The sequence below is a fragment of the Lissotriton vulgaris genome, chromosome 1_1, assembly GCF_964263255.1.
Source record: "Lissotriton vulgaris chromosome 1_1, aLisVul1.2, whole genome shotgun sequence".
Classification (NCBI taxonomy): domain Eukaryota; kingdom Metazoa; phylum Chordata; class Amphibia; order Caudata; family Salamandridae; genus Lissotriton; species Lissotriton vulgaris.
In genome coordinates, this window is record NC_141685.1 from 626,799,612 (window position 1) to 626,811,977 (window position 12,366).

The 12,366-nt window shown below is 42.8% G+C and overlaps 1 protein-coding gene across 1 annotated transcript in view; it reads right to left on the minus strand.

Moving 5' to 3' along the window:
- Positions 1-12,366, minus strand: part of LOC147747587 (vitellogenin-1-like) — a 1,134,322-nt gene that overhangs the window by 1,015,249 nt on the left and 106,707 nt on the right. Inside the window, exons 2-3 of the mRNA XM_086925703.1 lie at positions 1,426-1,446; positions 728-879 (exon numbers count right to left, since the gene is read on the minus strand). Of these exons, the coding sequence (XP_086781829.1) occupies positions 728-879; positions 1,426-1,446 (173 nt within the window). The remainder of the gene's footprint in view (positions 1-727; positions 880-1,425; positions 1,447-12,366) is intronic.

The following is a 12,366-nucleotide window of genomic DNA, read 5'->3' on the forward strand; positions in this document are numbered from 1 at the left end:
AAGAAGTATGTTGGTACAGAAAGATCCATGATGGTGTAGAAGGATTCATGATGGTGTACATAGGTCCAGGAAAAGATTAGGGGCATATTAGCAAGGACATGCGGTATTTACAGCAAAATGCGATTAGCGCGTTTTATTTATCGCCACCTATCGCCGGATATTATCACAGAGATAACATGCTATTAGCAACGTTTATCTCTAATGCGATAATATATCCGGCGATAGCGACTTAATGCGTGAATATCGCTCGAAATCCAGCAATATTCAGGCATTACCGCTAATGGGGACTTAACCTGAATATCCACCTCTCAGGTTAAGTAATAGTCTGAGCAGGCGTTAAAATCTGGAGATATTCGCGTTTAGCGTGACTGTTTTAATCTCACAGCCTGCCTTGCTAATAGGCGATAGCTGTGTTAGTGGCTGCTTTCAGTCGCTAACAGTTTGGGTACGCCCACTTTGCATGTCATTAGCAATAAATATCGCTGACATGCAAAGTGGGCCCCAAACCGGTCGCTATCGCCTAAAAGCTGTCGCTAACTGCTGTTAGCAACAACTTGCTAATAGGGCGATAAAAATATCACCGCTTTAGCGGCAAAAAGTGCAGCTAAAGTGGCGATATGGCCCTTGCTAATATGCCCTGTAGTTCTTTAGATGGATCAGCTCAGAGGGAAAAAGGTAAGATGTTTATACTGGTGTTTAAATTTATTTTTTGTGTACAATTCCTTACCTGCAGCAGACAGAGTTTGGGTCCAGCACTTCTAATTTCCACTTTACATTTTAATTTTACTCCAGCTCTGTTGCAACCCTTTTCTGGAAGTCCACTTATAATTAGACCTTCATAGTTGTACACAAACGTCTCACTTGTAGTGAAATCGGGCGCTGTAAAAAGAGAGGTTGATATTCTCACTCATCAGCGTTTTCAGGCCACAATAGTGGTAACAAAGGTCTTTATAAATACACACACAATACCATGGAAGTTCGAATTGTCTGTCACACAGGGATCACACGAGAATGCCAGCCACCATGCACACGTTTGTCTGCGGTTCTATCTTAGGAGAGCAGAATTTATCAAAACAAAGCAAGTAAACATACAACATTAGGCTTCATAGATAACCATGTCAAATATCTCTAACAATTAAGTGGTTATCAAGCAATTACCCATTGTAAATTAATATTATTTCCCCTTATAGATTTAATACTTGCCATAAAATGTCCATATAATGTATGATTTTCTCACATACGTTAAATTGGCAGCAGATTTTTTTTAAGTACATATGATTGTACAAGGATTTCGCTTGGCAAATATCATCTTGAAGATGTTAGAGAAGTTTTCCCCCATTGTTGGAAGCGTGGCTTTACAATATCCCGCTCAGATACAAGCAGTAGTACGTGAATTTAGAACGTAATGGTGAAAATGACACCTACCGTAAATGCCTTCCTGGCTTCCTATAAGTGAAGAGAGTAGGAAAAAATACATTAATGAGCAGTATTTGTACAGTAACATCCGGTATATAGTTCCCTGTACGCCCACCCAAACAGGACTACAGTAAATGAGAAGGAAACTGAAGCACTGGGTGGGACATCAAAGCCCTGTTGAAACAATTGTCATTTTCAGGCAATCAAACTGTCATTGACATATGGGGCCTCATTTATGACTTTTTGCCGTAGGGAAGCGCAGCAGGCCTTCCTGCCGCGCTTCCCTACGGCAAAAGAAAAGGGCAGAAATGCGCCGTATCTATAAGATACGGTGCATTCCTTTCCTTTTCCCCTGCGCCGGCGCACAATGGGCTGCCTGCGCCAGCGCAGGCACCTTTGCACAATGGTGCAAGGGTGCCTGCGTTGCGGGTAAGATTATTTTTGTACAGGAAGGGAAACCTTTCTGTACAAAAATAATCACAAGAGGCTTTTCCTCTTTCTATGTGTGCTGTAGAATGCAGCACACATAGAAAAAGGAAATACGAGGAGAAATAAAGACATTTCTTCCTGTTGCGCCTCCCTTACGCCTCCCCTGGGGAGGCGTAAGCTTTTGGCACTGCTTCAGAGTTACGATTTCTCGTAAATCTGGGACAGTGTCAAAAGGCCATGGATGTTGCTGGGAACACCCCCTGCAACACCCATTGCACGCCCCTTTAATGCAGAACACTGCGTTAAAGGGACTGATATTTATCAGGCAGCAGTACGCCACAAAAAGTGGCGTACTGCTGCCTGATAAATACCACGCAGGCTTCTGCGCCACGGAACTTCATGAAAAGTGAAGTTCCGATGGCGCAAGGGGCCTCATAAATGCGGCCCATGGAGTGGAGTTGGTGCACCGAAAAACCGTCGTGTATAGTACACTCCATTTTCAGGGTAAAATATACTCTATAAACTTTAAGCAAAAAAGAGAGCATTGTGTATTCCTATCAGACAACATCAGACAGGTGTAAGGCCAGCGTCTTAGCACAATACTGAACTGCACGTGCTAAAGTAAACTATCATCAGTTGCACCTTATCATCAATGGGCTTATTTAGATTGAAAGCAAAAAATATAACTCACACTCTGCATATGAGTATGCAGAAGCAGGACATCTTGGAACTAAGTAGAGATTGATTGAAGGTCAAAAACAAATGGTCTAGCAGAGTTGTCCTTTAATAACCCCATTTCACCTCCAGAACAAGACTGAAAGCACCTAAATCTTTAGGGCCTCATTTATGAGGCCCCTTGCGCCATCAGAACATCAGCAGAAGCCTGCGTGATATTTATAAGGCAGCACTAAGCCACTTTTTTTGGGTTTAATGCTGCCTGATAAATATCAGTCCCTTTAACGCAGTGTTCTGCATTTAAGGGGCGTGAAATGGGTGTTGCTGGGGGCGTTCCCAGCAACATCCATGACCTTTTGACACTGCCCCAGATTTACGAAAAATCGTAAATCTGAGGCTGTGCCAAAAGCTAACGCCTCCCCAGGGGAGGCATAAGGGAGGCGCAACGGGGAGAAATATCTTTATTTCTCCTTGTTTTTCCTTTTTTCTATGTGTGCTGCTTTCTGCAGCACAGATAGAAAGAGGAAAAGCCTCTTGTGATTATTTTTGTACAGAAAGGTTTCCCTTCCTGTAGGAAAATAATCATCCCCACAACAGAGGCCCCCATGCATCATTGTGCAAGGGTGCCTGCGTTGGCGCACGGCAGCCCATTGTGCGCCGGTGAAAAGGACAGGAATGCGCCGTATCTTATAGATACGGCACATTCCTGCCCTTTTCTTTTGCCGTAGGGAAGCGCAGCAGGAAGGCCCACAGTGTCTTACTCTTTCATGTTCATTGCAGATAAGAATAATAGCAGACTCTTTAATGTGAATTTACCAACACCAAAGCACCGTTAGCAATTTTTGTGAAAAGATATCAGGATCAGTTTCATGTAAACCAGATTACAGAAATATAGTGTTGAAATATGCAGATATTCAATCTTTCCTGTAAGGACCTTTAGTTGCAAAATTGAACATGTTGCTATATTTATTTCCTTTCTAGTTAACACTTCATTTAATACAAAACTTTCAGAATAAGTTAAATGCAATTCCTGTTTAAACCACAGGGGCAATTATGATTTCTGACCTTCCTTTCCTTGGCTGGCAGTAAGCATTGTGATGTCAGAGCTCAACTATTTACAGTGAGGCGGGTATGTCATTTCTTTATGACAGGTGACTAGAGCTAAGAACTGACCCATGGGAAGAGACGTGCTGGTATAGAGAGATTGTATTTAATTAACTGTAAAGAAATCTTTCAGAAATGGAAAGGAGGTTTGTAATTTGATATCTCTGTTTCGGTCGTGTTGTTTTAGTGGGTTAGTAATGACCACTATGTTGCATAGGGAATTTATCTGAAATCGTGGATGATTTTGATAACTTTCAGGGGCTTGTAAATGCGTTTTACAGAAAGGGAAGGAACATTTACGTTTGCTTGAAGAGCATTAGATAAATCAGTACTTAAGAAAGGAGATGATTGGTGGCTTAGCGCCCGTGGGAGATGGCGGTGCCGGCGTAAGCGTCCGTCTCGGCTGGGGCGAAATGGCGCACCACGTCGGTCCTCTTTGATTCAAGCGGAGGATTTCGGTGTCGGAAGGTGCCGGGAGCAGGATGTGAGCTTCCGCGGCGGCCTCTATGGTGTTTTCCCAGCATTTTTGAATGACGCTCTTCAGGATTCGGCCCTATGACGGCCGCGGCCGCCATCTTGTGCAACCTGGCTCGCAAGACGTCCCTCCCAGGTGAAATTTCAGCACTTCTGTGCAACTTTTGAAACTGAAGTCTTTCTCTCCCCTCATAATGGGCCATCATATCTCCACAAAGTTACTTTCTTTGCTCGAAACAACCTTTTATTTTGGCTTCCAGTGACACTATTCTTTTCCTTTCCACTCATGCGGCCATTTTGTCACTTAATTATCTTCTGGCTCCTCCGGTCCTGCTCTGCTTGCGCAGTTTCACCTGATTAACTGCCTATTTTGCGTCTTCTATTACAGATGACTGCGCATTTGCTGTAATGTTAGTTTTTTTGTTTGTTTTTTATTAGCTACTCTCTTCATTGGCAGCGAATCTTTTGTGCCTATTCACAGCACAGCTTGTCATCTATGTCTTCCAGATTTTACCTGTCAAGGGCTCATACCCTGTTGCAGGTGGCTTTTTACTCTCTCAGCCTCAATTGCCCCCACTTCTGATTGCTGACCTTGCTATTTTTGCTCTGCTTTTGAGCAGTGGTTTTAACCTTGCCTCTCTAATTTTTATAGTTGATTATTCATTCTGAGAGATACGGGGTCTTTTTTTTTCTCCTAATGCGCACCCTCTGGCTGTGCTTTTGCTGACAACTGATAACCTATGGGCAAACTTACAACGCACTGCGCCAGCAAGTCCTCAAAGCGCACTTTTATCAACAATTCAAAGTTTTTTTTCAGCACTGGCCCAGTTGGAAGCTTCTCAAGAACCTCCTGTTCTTATGTCGAAGCCGGCCATGGAATCTCTTCCTCATGCCAACGGGAAGACCACAGTTAAAAGACTGAAAAAAGACCCTCCCTCACCATCTGCTTCTGCTCCACCTACATCTATTGATCTGTTGTTGGAAGAGATAAGGGCACTCCGCCCTTTTATGGAAGAGACTAATGCTAAATTACAGGTTCTAACTGACAATTGGACCCAAATGGAAGTACGGGTCACGTCGGTGGAACACAGTGTTTCTTCGCTTCAGGAATCCTCTGCCAAGACTGAGCAAATGCATTCCCAGATCTCTTCTCTTCAAAAGCAGGTGGAGGACCTTGAGAACAGAAACAGGCGCAATAATTTGTGCATCTACGGCCTTGTGGAAGGTTGTGAGGGGAGTGACCCTATTGCTTTCTTCAAGACTTTTCTTCCTAAACTCCTTCATCTTCCGGAGGACACTATGCTCAACATACAAAGGGCTCACAGGCTTGGTCGGGCTCCTTCATCTCCTTCCACCTCGATGAAGCCCAGAGGTGTCATTATGTATTTCCTACAATATACTGACCTTTTAAAGGTCCTCTCAGCTGCTCGAACCTCTCCTTGTCTTACATGGTCTGGATCCCCCCTGTTCTTCTCGCAGGATTATGCTAGAGCTACGGCTAACCGCCGCAAAGCCTTTCTGGACATGAGACCTGAACATCGATCCATTGGCGCTCGTTATGGACTTTTTCATCCTTGTCTTTTTAGGGTCACGTACAACAACAAGACGACGACCTATGAAGATCCTGTTCGACATCGGAGCTTCCTGAATTCTTGTCAAACAGCAACCATGGATACTTCTGGTCCCTCTTCTGCATTCCCTCCTTAACTCTCATAACTATTGTTGTCTTTCTTTTTTACAGTCCTGTGCTGATTGCATAGGTTTCTGCACGGATTCCCCAGTTTTCCTATAGTTACTTGTGCATTATGTTTCTCCTCCCTTTCTTCATGTTGCCATGGTTGTTCATATTGTTCATTGTTTATTCTCCCTTTTATATATGATACCCATATTTGTGACCTTCGTGTGATATTTCTCATTGGTATCTCCTTTTCCCCTAATGCTCTCCTCTTGTTTCCACAGATGATACGTTATGTTCCGTATTTCCCCAGCCGGACGGTTCGCAAGCCCTGACCGTCTTATCTCCTCCAGTTGGCTCTACCCCCTCCCTCTTACACGTTTGGTTCCCCTCCTGCTTGTGTTCCCTCGACTCCCCTACCTGTAAGTACGTTTCCTTCCCTTTTTAACATGTTTACTGTAGTCTCTGTCCACATCTTATCCTCCCTTTTTCCTTTCTTCTTGTTCTCTTTTTTGAGGTGTCACTTTTTCTCTTTCATTTTCAATTTTTCCCTGTTCATTTATTTTCTATCTTATCATCTCTTTCGCTTTCTCTTCTTTCATTTTCTTGTTCTTTTCTTCTTTTTGAGGTTTGTTTCTTTTGCTGTTGTTTTCCTTTTTTCTATTTTTCCTATCTCTTAAATGACAGTACGTATTGTTTCATGGAACGTTAAAGGTCTTAACTCTCCCATTAAGAGACAACGAATCCTTTCTCACCTTGCTAAATTGAATGTGGATTTCGCCTTTTTACAAGAGAATCATTTATCTGAAGCAGAATCCGTTAAGCTTAAAAGAGGTTGGGTGGGAGAGGTACTTTTTGCTCCCGGAGATGGTAAGCGGAATGGTGTTGCTATTCTTATCCGTAAGTCTCTTACTTACTCCATTTTAGACACTGCTTTGGACTCTGATGGTAGATGGTCATTTGTCAGGCTTTCTTTGAGGGGTGTTCCACTCTCACTTTTAAACCTTTATGCCCCCACAGGTGGTCATCTGAATTTTTGGCACGAGATGGCTACTCGCATTACTAGTCTCGTTGATGATTATTTTGTTTTAGCGGGGGACTGTAATCAGCCTCATGACCCTTTTCTAGACCGAAACTCCAAAGTCCCTGTCATCCCAAACAAGCCCCATAAACTTTTTACTCACGCTATTTCACAGCATAAACTTATTGATGCTTGGCGTTTGTGCAACCCAAACACTAAAGAGTTTACCTTTTACTCTCCCTCCCACCATTCCCAATCATGCATTGACTATATTTTTGTATCCCATCATCTTGCACAATCCCTTACTCATGCAGAAATTGGTCCTATTCTATTATCTGACCATGCTCCTGTCCATATCGATATTATACCAAAAGTTACTGGACCAAAGAGGTAGCGTTTCAACAATTCCCTACTTTTAGATCCCAAATTCACTACCTCTTTTACTGAATTTTTTAATGAATACTTTCTTTTCAATGATACCCCATCTATTCCTACTCACACTGTTTGGGATGCTTTTAAGGCCACAGTTAGGGATTTCATCATCCGTTATGTTTCTGTGAAACGGAAGGCTGCTCGTAAATATACTAGTGACCTTCTTCGTAAAATCGAGAGTCTGGAGCACTCCTATTATACCTCTCACTCGAAGGAAAGCCTGACAATGCTTATTGATGCCAAGCTGAAATTTATCAAGAAATCTACTGAGGATGCTTCTCTTTACTTATTGAAATCTACTTCCAAATTTTATGGTGGGAAAAATAAAGCAGGGAAAATTCTAGCTAATTATTTAAAAATCAAACACAACAAATGAAATATTGAATCTGTATTTCCTGACAATGATGTCCCTCGGCATAAAGACACTGATATTCTTGATGAATTCTCTCGTTTCTACTCAACCCTCTATTCCTCTGAAACCCATCCTTCCCCTCAATCTCTCTCTGATTTTTTCTCTACCATTCGTCAACCAGACCATTTCCCCATTGACCTAGCCTCTTTGGAATTGGATGTTTCCCAGCAGGAATTACTTTCCGCTCTAAATTCTCTCAAAAAAGATAAATCTCCGGGGCCTGATGGCTTTACTGTTGAGTTTTATCTTCATTACTCCAAATTGCTACTACCCAAATTACACTCTCTTATTAACTCCTTTGTCACTCTGGGCGCCTCTTCAGGTACCTTTGCTGATGCTCATATTTGTATTATTCCTAAGGAAGGCAAAGATTCTCGATATTGCAAAAACTATAGGCCAATTTCCCTTGTTAACATTGATTATAAAATGTATGCCAAATCCCTTGCTGCTCGACTAGACCCCTTTTTGCCTGATTTACTCGGCCCGAGCAATCTGGCTTTGTTAAGGGCCGTTTTATTACTGACAACACTAGACTTCTTTTTAATGTTTTGTCCAAGTCCCCATGTTTTCCAGATTCCCTAGCGGCTATTGCCCTGGACGCAGAGAAAGCGTTTGATAGGGTAGAATGGACTTACCTTTTCTGTGCCCTCAAATGGTTTGGTTTCGGTCCCAAATTTGTGTCCTTAATTTCCTTTCTTTACTCCAATCCTAGAGCAGCGGTTTGCGCAAATGGTCTGGTTTCCTCCTTTTTTGATTTAGGCAGAGGTGTTCGACAAGGTTGCCCTCTATCCCCTTTTCTCTTCAATTTAGCTCTGGAGCCTTTCCTTTTCAAACTCAGACAAAACCCTGAAATGCACGGCTTTCAGACCTCACATTCTCATATTAAGCTTGCTGCCTACGCTGATGATATTTTGTTATTTACCTCTAATCCCGCTGTCTCTATTCCTACCTTTCTTTCTGAAGTTCGTGAGTATTCGCAAATTTCTGGGTATAAGCTGAACAATGACAAATGCGAAATTTTGCCCCTTACAAAATATACCTTTAAACCTGATTTTTCTGATTCTAATTTCAATTGGAATTCTTCTCATATCAAATATTTAGGTTTACATGTCACTCCCTCCATCACAGATACGGTCTCACTATGTCTCAGCAAATGTATCCAGAAATTAACTGATCTCACTACCAAATGGCACCCACTCTATCTTTCTTGGTGGGGACGCCTAGACACTATTAAAATGATGTTATCTCCCATTGTCTTGTACACCATATCTAATATTCCTGTTTCCATTCCCATGAAGTTCTTTAGGAAAATTAACGCTATTCTTTCTTCTTTTCTTTGGTGAGGCAAAAAACCCCGCATGTCTCTTCTTAGGTTGACTCGTCCTAAATCTGAAGGAGGTGTCAATTTTCCTGACTTTCCGACTTATCATAAGGCTTTTCTTTTACGCCAGGCATCCTTCTGGCTACGAGACCCTGATGATCCTTGTCCTCTATGGGTCAATGTAGAACGTCTCTCTCTTTCTCCTTTTACTTTTGCCGAATTCCTATCTTTTTCTCGTAAACCACAGTTACCCTCCATCCCCATACATAAATTTACAGTCAAGTTGCTCTTAGCCTCTTCCCTCACCTCACCTTCCTCTGTTGCTGATTTTCTATCCTCTACCATCTGGCACAATAACAATATCCTCATTAACAACAAACCTTTTTATTGGAAATCTTGGAGGCAAAGGGGTTTAATCTGGGTTTCTCAACTTTTCTTTCATTCCACCTTTTTATCTTTTTCTGTGTTGCGCCACTATTTTGGTTTACCTGCTTCCTTTGCCCGTAACTATCTTTTACTCAAGGAAGCGATCATGTCTACTTATACCCAAATCCTGCATTCTCACAATCTCTCTTCATCTCCTAACCCCGCCTCACAACTTCACTCTTTTTTGGCTGTTCACTCCAAAGCTTCTCTTATCTACGCATTTCTTCCCTCCACGCCTTTGCCTAGTTCAAAGTCTAAGGTAGAGGAGCAATGGAAATGTGACTTTGCTACTTCTTGGACTACTTCTTTATGGGATAAGTTATGGGTCAAAATTCGCAAATCCTCCTGATCTGCCACTTTAACTCAGACTCTTTTTTTCATTTATAATAGACTCCTTTTTACACCACATATGCTTCATAAACGATTTTCTTCTGTTCCTGATCTCTGTTGGTCTTGTTCTACACCTACTGCTTCTTTATTTCACATGTTTTTCTCCTGCACAATCATTCATGACTTCTGGAAGCGTATTTGGACCCAAATTAATGACATTTTCCACACCCACATCCCTTTTGCTTTTCTCCACATTTTTCTAGGTAGTCTATCCCCTTGTTGGGACCATGTTACTTTTGATATACAAATTATTGACTTATTGATAGCGGTTACTTTCCAACAAATTACTGCTAACTGGAAAGATTTTATGAATATATCGATTAAAGCATGGTGGTATAATGTTTGTCATAATCATAGGTTAGATACTGCCTTTGTTTTTCCTCCTCATATTGCAATAAAACGCACTCATTTATGGCTTCCTGTAACATTATATCTTGCTGCCTCTGCTAAAAAGTCATCTCATCTATCACCTGCTCAGCCCTAAACCTCCTTGATTGAGCTTATAGTTCCTGAATATTTTCTTGTATAATAGATTTTATTACTGTTTTGTATAACATCACTTATTTCCATAACCAGTGTGCTTTTTATTTCTTTTTCTGACATTTATGCATTGTTTTTCTGACTTCTTTTGCTTCTTTTCTGTACCATTTATGTTTATTGTATTGACACCTCTTTTTGCTCAATAAACTTTATTTGAACTTAAAAAAAGAAAGGAGAAGATTATCCTTTGCTGTCAAAGAAGAAAAAAACGCAACACAGTGAACAAGAAATGTCTTTGAGCTTTAACATTGACTAGTGTCAAACCTTCCCACTAGAAGATATAAGTACTGCACTGTAAATATTAATTACTTTTTGACAGGCATCTATATGGCAGTGCCTAGAACTGAAGTGCTGCTGGAATATTATTCTTTGAATTATCGTTTTTATTTCTATCAAATAAACATGTTTTCATATAAATAAAAATGCCAAATGATGGAAGATGATTTGTGTAGTAGCACAGCTTCATGGTTGTAAGAAATTGGGTTACTAGTTGAGGGGGGTGTAACCCACCTCAACAAACCACAAAAGGAGCTCAAAACAGAGTTACAAAAAAAGAGTACATTTCAATACATAAAACAAGACCAGAATGACAAAAATCCTTTTGTGTGCAGAACTGACCCTAGGATCTTTGTCCTAATCCAACGAAATCCCTGCATTTAAGGAAGCCGCGATTACAACCTCGCCGGACCCGCTTCGCGGGTCCCGCGGCGCTTTGCCTGGCAGAGGCGGCTGGTCGTGTGGGAGTGTTCCTGAAGAGGCGCGGGCAGGTGAGAGCATCGGCGGGGCTGCGAGCACACAGGCAGGGACTCCAGTGTCCAGGAGCCCCTGCACGCCCAATTCACCACACCTGGGCTGCTCTCCCCGCTGGCCACGTCCCCGCCAAACGGATAGAAAACCAGCCTCTCTCTTCAGCTCTTTGGGACCTTTTGTGTGCAGAACTGACCCTCGGATCTTTATCCTAATCCAGCGAAATCCCTGCATTTAAGGAAGCCGTGGAGGAAAGCGATTACAACCTCGCCGGACCCGCTTCGCGGGTCCCGCAGCGCTTTGCCTGGCAGAGGCGGCTGGTCATGTGGGAGTGTCCCTGAAGAGGCGCGGGCAGGTGAGAGCGTCAGCGGGGCTGCGAGCACACAGGCAGGGACTCCAGTGTCCAGGAGCCCCTGTGCGCCCAATTCACCACACCTGGGCTGCTCTCCCCGCTGGCCACACCCCCTGTCCATCAGCCTATTATCCAGCAGCATTTGTGTTTAAAGGCGACCATTGCCACCGCTTCGCGGGAGCGCGCCGGGAGAAGCCCAGGACAAGGGCGGGACCGTCAGTGGCCGTCAGCGGCCGAAGGAGGCCGGGCTGGGCCACCTCACTGACATTTACCGGACTGGTATTTAATTTTGTTGGTTGTGTTTGTAACCTAACTTGCTTCTTTTTCTTGAGGGGTTAGGAGGTTCTATAGCATGGCTTTTTCTACAAACACTCCTACTTTGTTGCCCTCTTTGAACGAGACAGGGGCTGCTATCATGGGCCCCCTGGACACCTATTTTAAACGACTGCCCCAAGACATTGATAGGGAAATTGCCCTGGCAGAAAGACGTGCGGGACGCAGGTTGTCCATTGAGCTTCTAAAAACCTCTATTGATAACCATCCCTCCCAAAGTTTTCCATCACTGGTCATTCCTTTATCATCTACCACACTGCCTGTTGCACAGGAAATCCCACACCTTTCTCCCCCAATTACTGAGCCATCGGTTATTTTACCCTTGGAAATAGAAACCTCTACTTTGCCTGTAACCCCTCCTAGTGTTCTTACCAATCCATTCACAGAGCAGCAACCCACAGTCCAACCCAGTGCTTTAATACATGTTGCAAAACCCAAACCTTGTTCTAAAAGGAAAAGGAGTGTAGTTCCAAAGAAATGTTATGCTCCAAAACCTCCAAAAAAATATAGGAAAGTAGGAATATGTACTCGACCTCGTGATACTGCTGGGAGTAATCCTAGTGGGCCACCAATGGGCGAGGGAGAAGTTGTTCCATCAGGCTTAGATCCCATAGTAATA